General features: G+C 43.1%; 1 protein-coding gene across 3 annotated transcripts in view; it reads left to right on the forward strand.

Annotated features, from left to right (window-relative positions):
* Nucleotides 1-13,216, forward strand: part of SLC38A10 (solute carrier family 38 member 10) — a 399,402-nt gene that overhangs the window by 66,596 nt on the left and 319,590 nt on the right. For all 3 annotated transcript variants that reach the window (XM_085617390.1, XM_085617392.1, XM_085617391.1), the window contains exon 2: nt 11,880-11,997. In XM_085617390.1, the coding sequence (XP_085473516.1) occupies nt 11,880-11,997 (118 nt within the window). The remainder of the gene's footprint in view (nt 1-11,879; nt 11,998-13,216) is intronic.

Consider the following 13,216-nt stretch of genomic DNA (forward strand, 5'->3'; position numbering starts at 1 on the left):
GGAGTCAGAAAAAAGTATCGTAATAATGCCAGCTTATGCAAAATGTATCCAGGAACTGCCCGCTCTGTGGCGGTGCCAGTAAAGTTACAGCGCGCATGGTCGGTAAGCTGGGCGTGGTTACCAGAATAGGTTCCTGTACGTGTCCACATTTAGACATGTCGAGAGCAGTCCTCTATCTAGTTCATGATCTGTCCTCTCCCATTGATGAGACCGTGAACTTGGAGATTGTGAACTAGACAGCCTCCTGCTCTCATCAGTGCCTACATAAGGCCACATACAGAAACTTGTGGTAACAACTTCGAGCTTCCCACCTATGCGGTCCTTGAATGGTGCATGCCATAAATTTACTGTCACGGTGCACACACATCCCAGGTGCATTCTGTTCACGGTGGCATTATCACTGGACTTTTTTTTGACTTCCTACTAAGGACTCTACTATTATTCGTGACGCCATGTAATTGAACCTGGGGACAATGCACAACGTGATATCTGCTGTACCCTCAGGGTCTGCCATTCAGAGTTCTGATGATAATCCAATACCTGTAACAGGATTGAAGCTTCGACTCTGATGCAGACTCATACAAATATTTTGTAACGTATATTAACAGACTGTGGTGTTCTTGTACATTGGATATGCACTATGATCACCTTTATCACACATGTGTATCACATTTAATAGGGCACATAGCTCATTTTATTCACTGGCACCCACTGTGTCATTGTAACACATTAAATTCCATTTGGATGCGTTATCAATCAATATCAATAGTAGGGACCACTGTTTTTGACCTATCTACAATAGCCCAGGTACCGAATGATTTATGGGTTTACCCTTGTAAAATTAAATATCACTGGATTGAAAGGCACTATTGTTTTTGCTGTTTGTTCGCGTATCTGACATTTTCTTATCCATCTTTGTTTTAGTTTATTTAAAGCATTCTTCTTTTTCTCTAACTGCGCTCGAATAGGCAACAGCAGAACAAGGTGTGGTCTGTCTCTAGAAGGCCGAGGATCTAAGTCTTGCACTAGATGTTTGAAGCATCTTTAAAATAAATGCAGCAGTTTACAAGACCAGGGTCCAGACCATTAACAATGTAGTTGGTGAAAAAGGCAAGAAGTTATCTTAAACTTTTTTTTTAAAAGACTCCATCAACAAGGGTGTCTTTTCATCCTATAGGAAGCTGAACATTATTCAACCCATCACTTTCATGAAAGATTGGTACATCATTTATCTACCCACAAAAAAATCTGCAACGGTCATACTACCTCGCATTGAACAAGTGATGAGTGACAACCTCGTACAGATGTGTCACTCCCCCTTTTAAACCAAGGGAAACAAAATCTGGCAAAATCCAAATCTGTATTTGGTTTTCAGACTGTGTCCGAATGATGAAACCCTGTGGTTAAGTCTTGGATAGGGAATTAACTAAAAGGACGGAAAACCTAGCTGTTCTACATACGATGTTAATAAAAGAAAGTCCTATCTAGACCACCAGAAAGCTTACTACTAATTACTCATAACTAATGCAGAAAAGCACCTCTTGCAAATATGTAGAAGAGTTGTTAGGCCTGTCTACCCGATCCTCCTTTCCTCCGAAAGCTGCCATTCCAGTTCCAGTTCCAGCCCGTGGCTACTGTGAAGATATCATGACAAGATCTTTACACTAATATCTTCTTCCCGACCTCACTGGTCATATTGCATCCCATAGATGTTAACATGTACCCTGCAGCCCTCTAAGAATATTTCTTGGCCTTCACTGAAAAAGTAACCAATGTCTTTCAATAAAAGTAACCAATGTCTTTACATCCCAGAAACTGTGCACCTTGCTGAATGACGTCTGTAAATCCGTGGTGGTTCTATTCGGGTTGCAGCATTTACCCTACTCTTCACAGTGATTATATGATTATAAATGATGTTTAACGTTACCATTCATGTTTTTACCACGCATGGAATGTGTAATTTAGTATAAGTAATATAAATATATATTCACTGAAAAAAACAAAGGTTACAGGGACGTTATAGTTGGGAAATGGAAATTAAAAAAACTTTAGAAATTCACTGAAAAAAAGAAAGGTTACTCAGACGTCCTAGTTAGGCTCAGATTTCACTTGTACAAAACCATACAAATTCAGTGGTTATAGTTACTTGAGCAAACTATAACTTACGCCCCCGCAATGCACTACTTGTGACCTCACATATTACTTCACTCATGACATGGTCAGTGACATCCCTGATGACATCACAAATGACATCACTGATGACATCACTAATGTGTAAGAATGTCATGGTTTTTATGGAGTATATTTTATGCCAGAAAAAACATTCTGCTGGAGGGTATGAATACTCCAGATGGATAAGGAAAGAGCGACCCAAGATCCATGTAGGTAAACTGAATTGTTCTGGTCTTTGGAAACATCCATTCGATATTTTATTAGTAACATGACCTATTATAAGTGTGTGGAAATAGGATGGTATAGCGGACCCACCAGTGAGGTTCTTATCCTCCTGCATTCCTTCACTATTATTGATTATTTATATGTATTTTAATGAGCGTGAACCAATAAAAGGTATAGATGAATTTTAGATCGGTATACATTGTAAAGTTGTTTAGGGGGAATATTTCTAAGAATGTATTTAGACTTGATAATGTTTGATATATTTATTAATGCTTATTTACCTGTGTAATAATGAAATGAGACTGGAGAACGTACTGTACTATGTATTTAAATATGTGTATTTTTATATTTGTTGTGCTTTTATGTTCATAAACATTTGACTGAATAAAGATGATTGAATTTTGACATCCCTAATTACATCATCCACAGAACCACTCACACGCCCACTCACACCCCCTATACAACCTTTCATACACCCACACAACCACTGATATACCCATTCACAGACCCATACAAGTACTCACACAACCGTTCACTCCTTCAAAGAGCCACTCGCACAACTTCCATTGTGGCTGCATATGTGTCTCACTCGGTATGTGAGTGTCTAAGTGGTTTGTGAGTGTCTGAGTGGGTGTGGGAATGGGTCTGTCAGCAGGTGTGTGAGTGGGTGTCTAAGTGTCTGTGTGGGTGTATCCATAGCTGTATGAGTGACTGGGCCAAAAGGAACAGCACCTGTGACTTAACCCAACAAGACTTCACAGTTTTGCTCAAAATATCTACCCAAGAGGTGTACTTTCTACTAGTTTATTACTAAGTGCTACCTCCTTGGGTAAATGTTCAGTACGTATTCTATACTATAGCTGTGTAATGGAGCATGTTGAAATGTCACCAGTGATCTTGTGTGATTTTTGGCAATGTGATTGTTCCTGGTGCGTCTTTATCCAGAATTATGTGATACCATAAATCCTCTTATAGAAAAGACAACGAGACTACAAAGAGGCAAATCTCCACCAAACAAGGGTCTTTCTTCTTAACTATATGAAGCGAGTGCTTCTTTGTTTGGTGAAGATGTCCTCATATTCCTCGGCATAAACCACGCCTCGCCAAAATCGGAAGGAAACACTGGGCCGCTTGTTAAGCTGTCCATCCTCCTGACATAAAAAGGACGACCTTTGCATACTACTAAGGTGGGGTGCGCCAAACCGCAAAGCTTCCAAGTGATTTGTATCTTTGAATACTTGTAGCAATTTAAAGGGAAAACCATGAACTCTGTTCTCACCAGGTAAGGACAAGAAAGGACTCACTCGTCACAGTCACTAATAGCTCAACGATGTATTCACCTCCATGAAGCATTTCAGATCTTTTTTCAATATGGAATTGCTGAGAAAACATGCTTTGGTGTCACCAACTCAGGAGTTAGAATAATTTGCCCTTTACTGAAGTGGAGCTTTATCTGGGTCATCTGTTGTGTTTATATTTGTAAGTGCTTCCTGTTAAGGTTTAATTTCTGTGAAATGAGCATCTGGCCAGCACGGCTCCGGGGACCCTATCCCTTGGGCCCCAGCCTCAACTTGATGGGGGGGGGGGGGGGGGGACTGTGCAGCTCCCTCCACGGGCCGTGTTCAGCCGCAGGGATCACATCCCACGAGCCCGGCCACATTTCATTTGGTTCCCTGGTCCCACCCAGGGTACCCAGTCTGCATGTTTGGGACCGCAGGGTCAGTTTTAAGGCCTCCGTTGTCCCAGCCGGCTCCCTGTCTCCTGTTCATCCCTGCACCGCATTGCAGGCACCTCAGAGTGCCTGCCACACAGTGCAGGGATAAACACAAACTCCTTTTTAGGTCGAGCTTAGAACAGCGCATGCGCTGTTGCTCGACTTTTAGTAAAGGGGATCTTGAAAGTGCTACCCAGGCATTTGCTGGCTGGCTACAAGCTTGAGTGCACGTGCGCGTGCACGTGCACGCGTGGCCCTCTGCCTTTCCTGCCTTTCCTTTGTTGTCATGGGAAATTAAGCGCCTCTCCGGGCACCCTTTCATGTCATCGCTCGTTACCTCTTCTGCCCTCCCCCGCCCTTGGCTGAGCTTACTTCATGTAGCGCAGTCTTCACCTATCTCTGCCTGCTCTCCCAGCCCTTACTTTCCTCCCACCGCTCGCTCAATCTCTATCTGAGCCTCTGTCTGGGATATTGTTCTTCCTGAGTTTTGCCTTTAAAGAGGGTTGGTATATCTTTCACATATCCCCCTTCTGATCGCTTTCTATCAAGCTCTCTTGTTTTTATCCATTTTATTTTTAACTTTCATTCTTTTTCTCTTGTCCGAATGACCTAACATTTATTGATTTCCCTTTCTACAGTATCCATTATGGTTCTTTCTATATGTTTCTTTCTAATTTGCCACGTTTTCTTTCTCCTTTTGCCTTGCTATGGCTCTTTCGCATTATCCGTTTTCGTTCTCTTGTCTTATATGTTTACTTACTTTAATTTACTTCTCATACTCTTCCCTCTGTTTTTTTTCTGTATTGTATTTCTTTCTGTTCCTTTTCCGTTTCCAGTTTTTTATCCTCCTTTGCACTCACTACTCTAGGTAATCCCCTTGTCTTCTCCAACATACAGATCACAGCAAAGCCGGCCCTTCCCTCGAACTAGCTCCTGAAGTGTGTGCCGCCCTCCCATTGCCCCGAGTGGGCATGGACCGCCTCTGCGGCCCGCTGCTGGCCCTAATCCCCGACACTTGTTTGTTTTAAAATGTCCGCCTCTCTGTGTGATGTTAAGAGGGGTCAGGCCGTCTCTCCTCAGCCCCTTCGGAGCCGGAACTCCCTCCCAGACTTGTTCTGACATTACAGATCTTCAAACACAAGAGAGGGAGTGCTGACCCGGCACGGGCGCAGCCCCAGACCTCACGTTTAACGTGCGCAGAGATGATAAGGGCTATTATCAACTACACATTTTTTTTAGCCCCACACACACAACCACACACACACAACCACACACACACAACCACACACACAACTACACAACCACACACACAACCACACACACCACCACAACCACACCCACACAACCACAACCACACACACCACCACACACACGACCACACACACACAACCACACACACCACACACACACACCACACACCACACACACACACAACCACACACACAGAACCACACACACAACTACACACACAACCACAAACACAACACACACACAACTACACACAACCACACACACCCAACCACACACACACACACCCACACAACCACACTCACAACCACACTCACAACCACACTCACAACCACACTCACAACCACACACACACAAACACAACCACACACACACAACCACACACACAACACACACAGAACCACACACAACCACACACACACAGCCACAAACACACACACACACACAACACACACACAACCACAACCACACACACAACCACACCAAGCATTGGCATAGCCGATAGGTCTCGCCTTTGGGACCTCATAAGTGTTTAGCCACGCAACAGTTGATGTGGTTGCACCAAGGATATTGTGCTACATAACTAAATACTTAGAAGGTCCCAAAAGCGAGACCTATTGGCAATGGCAATGCTTGTTCTGTATGGGAGCTTGTGCAGTGGCTGGTTTCCTGACCACTGCAAAAGCTCTCATACAGAAAAGGGAGCTTGCGACCACACCATGTGCAGTCGCATCAGAATTCAGCGGTTGGGACTGACGACCAGAGATCGGTCGTACCCGTATCCGCAACGGTGTCCGGGGGATGCAAGGCCGCCCGACATCGAAATAAAGCCCGTAATGTTTCATAGAAATTTTTTTTTAACTTAATTTTGAATAATTACTGTATTTTTTAGTTATAAATATGGTACAGTTTCTACTGCCCACTGGCAGCAAGAGAACTACTGTTTATAAATGTGGCATTTTGAATTAGGAGAAAATTTAAATGAAGAGTTAACGTAATCATTAAGGTAACTTTTCATTTTAAGTCTCTCCCGTTTTAAAGCATTCAGAAATATTTGGTTCCCAGCTCCAATATTGAGTTGACAAGCACTTTTAATTAAGAGTTAAATACCTCAAAGCTTCAATTCTTCACCTTTGTGCCTACAGCCTGAGTCATAAATCTGACTGAGCACTGCTCATTATCAGGCCCTGCTATCTGCAACCTAATAATGATAATGTGAAACAAACACTGCCTTCCCTTAACTTTAAAAGGAAAATGAAACCCTGTACTTATTTAAAAAATAACTCAAGGCTGTGAGCTACTCTGAAGGTGTTTGTGAGCTACTGGTAGCTCTCTATTGGCTGATTGGCGATGCCTGCTTTACACCCTTGAAGAGCTGCTTGCTGTAGTGTATCACATTCTTGAAGTCATCCTCATCTATCAAAACAAACAGCAGCATTCTACACCAGTAAACACCACCTACTTCTGCACCACCTGAAAATGGAGTTGGGTGTTGGGGCACTGCATTTCACAACAGTGGTTCAGATCTTTCGTCTCTGTATTCACAACCAAGGCTCTTACAGTTGTCATTTGTCATTTACATCACTTGTGTGATGCCACAAACTGCAGCATTGTAATTAGTCTTGTTTGATATCTACCTGGCTCCGCTTGGGAACTAAAACTGTTAAAAACATAGGTTACCACATGTATGCAAATTACATGCACATTCTTATTGCACATGAAAAGAGGCTAGAGGTGTCTGTAAATTGTTGAATACCTTATGCAACTTCAGTGCGGATGGCACCAGAACTGGCTGAATGTTTTCATTTCATGCTCATTGGCCCAGGAAACTCCTTCAGTATCCACTTGATTGTCTACAAACAATGGAGCTCCACCTACAAGCAGCAGCTAAGCCGTCTTTGCTGGACAGTCACATAAAGTAAACGTGCAGCCTGCATTATGTTACTGCCCTCTCCTCCCAGTGTCCGAGATGACTAGCAGAAGTGGCAGCGGAATTGTCGTTCAGAACCCACATGCCATTTTTATCTGATTCCCCATACAGATAAACTGCCTACTTGCTCTCTCTGTTTAATATCCATCTGCCTAAACTGGGTTCCCTTTCCTATCTTCATTTCTATGATGTGTGTTCTCCTGACTTGCTGTCTCTTGGCCGTGGTGGCCTATTGTTATCTCTTCCTGGATATAATGCATTTGCACTCCTTGAATAGGTCTAGCTGGGCTGATTTCGGGCATCTTGCTTCAAAGCTCACAAAAACAAGAAATAAAGAAGGAAAATGCTCTTCTCCCTAATTGACCGAAACTTTTAAGTTTTTAAACCGCTCAGGACGTAGGATGGTTCGAGCACCCTACCTTTGCTCCCAAACTTTTATTAATTGGAATTCAAAATTGTTCAGGTGAGCAAATGGTACATGATCTGGTCTGGACTTGGAGAAGATCTTTCACATGAAAGTTGGGAGCACACATTGCCAGAAGCTGGGCATTTGGTGATGATTGCTGTCTCTTAGGCAGGGTGCCTGCCTGGATTCCTCCTTTGATCTGTGGAAGGAGAGGAGTTGGACTGTTCTATGAGGAGAAATACTACCCAATGACTGCACATGGGTCAGGTAACTGGAAGTCTATGTGAAAGAAACCTAAGACTGCCATGTGTCTTGAGATTCCAGCAACCTAGCTCGCCTGAAACCAAGACAACAAAAACAGGCAAGCATGTCGTGGATCATGGAGATTGATAAAAGCTTTCTGACACCACCAGTGGCGACCTGTCACTGTCCCGAGTCATCCTGTGCCTTTATTGTGCCCTTATCTGCCCAGTCTGAGAAAGACCCGGAGGTTCTGAAACCTCAAATCACTGATGTGGAGTCTGCTTAAGAAAGCTTGATTCAATTGCCCTGACTGTATAGCTGTCTGAATCATCTAATATTATTCAAAGTTCTGACTGGTTTTAATCTCCGCATCCAGGGAGTACACCCAGTCCCATAGGTGCCCATTCCACTGGAAAGTTTGAATGCTTACACCTGCTTTTAAGATGCAGGCCTTCTAAGTTTGGTAGCTCCAGAAGACTTCATAGTGGATTCCCTGCCCGACTTGTATATCTGCTCCAGTTGAAAGACAGTAAGACTAGTTGTATCTTGAACAGGTCTTGAAATCGGAACAGTGTCCCTCCTCGACACCAGTTATAAGACCTTCTGTCGTTGGACAGGTCACCAAGCCCCACGGCACCCTCAAACCCCATCATTCACTTTACATAGGTGGGCATTTTGGTGTTTGAGTGCTGGGAGTTTTGGGTGCATGGGAGTTTAAATTAGTTGCTTGAAAGGTAGCATCTGTCTTTTTAGACTACTGAGTAGTCCAGTATTAAAGCTAAAGCCAGCGACCATTAATGAAAATGCTAGAGTATCACAGCAAGGCTGCTGCATTGTGTTCTTTTTGTCCGGAACCTCTGCCCGATTGTCTGCAAATTTGTGTAGAAACACCTAATAAAACTAGAGCGTCCTGAAGCCCCCATAGTGCGGCCCTGAACTGCTCCATTAGCCAAAGGATCAAAAATCTGGCACCCAGCTCCTAAAAGCAATAAAACGTTCAGGTCCACTATAGACAGAACCACCATAATTATGCAACAGAAGAGGGCCAAATTATGCGGCAGGGTGGAGTCTTTAATGCGGCAATAAAAGGCAAATTATGCAGCACACATTTTGTGATAGTTTTACTTCATTGTTTTGTCATTTTTAAACTTGTTAGCACTGTCTGGGCATTAATTGCATCTTATTACTACCAGCCTAACACCTAAATATAGCAATAAGCTGCAGAAAGTTCTCCAGTGTTGCTGCATTTTGGTAACTTTTGAGCTTTGACCTAGGAAAAAAAGCTTTATGTTAAAATCAGCAGATTATGGATTATGTGGCAAATGCGGTAAATCTACAATTATGCAAAAATCGATGTGTCATCACAATGTCATAATTCCAGTGGCCCTGACTATAGGCCCTCCTTAGTACTAGCACCTTCTGATTTTAGGTCTCGCTTAGGCAGCGCTTGCGCTATCTCTTCAAGACATGCTGTATCTAGGATAGGAGCTTGAAAAAACACAATTCTTTTTCATTGGTTCCTGTTGCTGTTCTTTAGAAATGCTGGCTTTTCATTATCGAATACACTTAGTAGTTCCTCCTTTTGTAATGTTGTATGGACTGGCCCTCTTACATGTGTTCTTACTGTTCAGGATAGCTATACTTAGAGAGAACTCTCTTTTTAGTTGGCCTGCCTCTTTGCCCATTAACTGTTCGGCTTGCTGGTGCAGTGAACCTTCTGATGCATCATTTGCTTGCCATTGCTTTATCTCCTGTGCCACCCCCTCACACAACACTGCTTCAGTTGCTTCATTTCCCTTATTCTCTCTGTGCCTCCCCTAACCCCTCCCACAACACTACTCGCAGGCCCCCAGCAGCCCTCGAGGCCACTCCTGTTTTGTTCGGTTTTTTGTTACTTTACAAACTCATTTATTTATATATAGTGCAACTAGCCATGGGCTTGGGGAAACTAAACAATCAGCCCATTATCACAGGATGTTGAGCCTGACAGCTGACTTGAACTGGATCCCCAGCTCACCAGTCTGCAGCTCTCCCCGCTTTGCGATATCCTTTGCCTAGTCATGTTACAGGGTGCAGTACCATATGTGGCCAAAAGAGGTCCCAAGGGACACCCAGTGACAGCCTGTGGTACTGCACCCTCACAACACTGCTTGTTTTAACTGGAGTGGGAACTATTATTTTCACTCCCAGAGCTACTGCACCATTGCAGGTGTACTACATAAAAAAATAAACACAACAGAGTTCTTTATTTTAGTGAGGTGGGTAGGGCATACCTATTGCATAGGTAAAAAAACATGGGTATTTATTATGCCACTAGATCCAACTCCAGCAGTTACGAGACCTATGGCATTTCCAATGCTTGTTATTCATGGCATCACAAGGTTAACTGTTTTTTTTAGTTACTGGTTCGTGAGAATATTTTTTGTTTGAAGGTGTGCCCTCTAAACCATAGATAATAACCCTTATTTACACATAAACCCAATCACTTTATTGCAGTTAAAACTCTGCCAAGGGCAACACCTGTTTTTAAACATAAGCTTTCCCCTGAAAGAAAAACTGCATCAAGTCTTAGGCAAACTCCGTGTTTCCAGAATACTGATGTACGTATTTTTACAGATAATCGGAGCTTCTATTCATATTTGAAGCTGTAACAGAGGTTGAGCATTAAGTGTGTGTTTCCTGCTTTTTTAGGTCTCGCCTGACCCAGCGCATGCGCTGGTCTGGCGAGACATTTTGTAAGGGCTCCAAAAAGTACTACCAGGACAGCCTAGAGGTACAGTGCATGTGCGTAGACGCGCGCGTCGCGTTTTACCGCGATTACTTTCACTTTCGCGGCCGCTTTGATGTTTGATCGCGATTGCGATCACTTTCGCGGCCGCATGGCCGCTTTGATGTTCTCCGTGAGGCTTCAATAGATTGCAGCAGTTAAAACAAGCATTGGCATAGCCAATAGGTCTCGCTTTTGGGACCTTATAAGTGTTTAGTTATGCAACTGTTGCATGGCTAAACACTTATAAGGTCCCAAAGGCGAGACCTATTGGCTATGCCAATGCTTGTCATGCTTGATGCGAGTTTCGAATCTGAAACACATTATGACTAAACTTAGTCTACTCGACTACACTTCCTTGGACAGTCCAGTGCCGAAAGATTGTCATTAGATTGCTCAGTCGGAATGAAACGGTAATGGTGTCCCTGCTACATCAGTGGTCAATGACTCCCCACTCGGGATGCTGCTCAGTAACCACTGACTGTCTCAGGATCCCCCAAAAATGTCACGGAAACCAAGAGGCTCTCGGGTTCCTAAACTGTTTTGAAAAAAAACAACCTCAGTGTAGATATCACATTAATGAAATGTATTCTTTTTCAATATAAGAATTGTGTGGAATTAATTGATTGAGGTTTAAAAGCAAATTTTTTATCAAATATTTAGGCTACAAAAATATTTAACGACCTTACAGGACAATAGGATTAGATCTTTACTTATTGTGTGATGATGTTTTGTAGTGATATAACAGGATCCTACAATCTAGTCCTTACAGGACAATAGGATTAGATATTTACTTAATGTGTGATGTGTTGTAGTGATATGTATTTGGATTTATGCTAAAATTATAATGCTTCAGTGAGCAGGGTCATTAATGGGGTATTTACACGCTTTATAACAGTGTTAAATAAAGGTTTGGAAATACTACCATTGAGCTGCTAGGTTTTTTGAGTTTGATACGCATGTAGCTCTGGGGGAAGAACATCTCCATACTATCCATGCTAGTCTTACATTTTAACACCGCAGTGTTTATAGGTGCTAAATGTGTTGTTTTTTCGCCTTCTGGCACTAATAAAGAAAAAAGAGATGTATGTACCTTCTATTTGAAATTGTTGAATGCTTGAGTTCCTCTACAAGCAGCCACGCTCTTACTCCTGCCCTCTTATGTCATTTGTAGTGTGGCATTCTGCTGGGGGCACTGCTGCTTCTCTTCTGTTCCTGGATGACCCACCAGTCCTGTATGTTCTTGGTGAAATCGGCCAACCTCAGCAAGCGCAGAACATACGCGGGCCTAGGTGAGCAAACTGCTTTGTCTATTTTTAACATGGCTGATTCAGGATTGAGTTTGGAGTTTTCAGCAGCCTTGTATTAAGGGAGGGTGGAAGGATTTCTTTCTTCTTTGTTTGGGTTTAGGCATAGTGCATAGTCCTTCTGTTGACTCACTTGATCAAAAGGTTAATGCATTTCAAAGCTTGTGCTCTGGTTATGGTTAAACTGGTTAAAGTGAGCAGAGTGAGTTACATGTCAAACAAAACAAAAGGTTCCATTTTGGAGCAATCGACTTTTCGGTAATCACCTCATTCTCAAGTAGCCACTTCCTACAGTACAACCAACCGTACTCCGTATGATGAAGTCTAATGGGATACTCATGACTGAATTGCCCTAACACTATGCTCCTCATAGACTAGAGCGTTTACAGCATGCTGACTATACCAGCATGCGCCTGGCAGCAGTTATGTGCCTTTCACAATTTTTCACAGGAACCTACGCTTGTTTTCTCAACAGACATGCATCTCCCTTCTGTTGTATGGGTGCTTCTTTTGCCACCGCCACACCCCAGGTACCATGGTACCTTCAATATGCATCCATCATACTAGACCTTTCTCTGTATATATGCACTGAGGAACCGAAATGATGTTACTGTCCTAGACTAGGGGTTATGGTGTCACAGATAGGCTTGACTATGGGTTATGATGTCACAGAAAATAAGGCGCCACAGGTCTTGTTTAGTTCCCCCGACCCTCCTCTGCCCCCCATAACCCCCCTCCCTCATCAGCCCCCTCGCTGTATTCCCACAGAGTAGATCACATGAAGAAGTTTGGGCTGTGCCTGCAGAATACCATTATCCAGTTCAAAGTTCAGTCCTGGGATGAAAGCATAAACAAATCTAGGCCTATAGGCCCATTTTTGTAAGGCACTTATTTTTGATCATGTTGTTGATGATGTATTTAATCCAAATATGCACTCGACCTCCACTATGAAGTGAAGTGGTTCGTGAGACCATCACGTGAATTTCCACCTAGCTGGTGTTTGCGAAAGCTCAATAGGCTGGGACTGAGTTGGACATATGCCAAGCTTATTCTAAATGGGATCCGCTGGTTCTAGCTATGAAAATGACTTGATCTGGCAAACTGTATGCAATATGCATGGGCCAAGTCCTAATCCTTGTGACCTAACACGCACACGTTTCTCTGTGGACTTGAAGTCCAGCCAGAACGAGCTCATTGTTGGCAG

This window comes from Triturus cristatus, chromosome 7, assembly GCF_964204655.1.
Source record: "Triturus cristatus chromosome 7, aTriCri1.1, whole genome shotgun sequence".
NCBI classification, from domain to species: domain Eukaryota; kingdom Metazoa; phylum Chordata; class Amphibia; order Caudata; family Salamandridae; genus Triturus; species Triturus cristatus.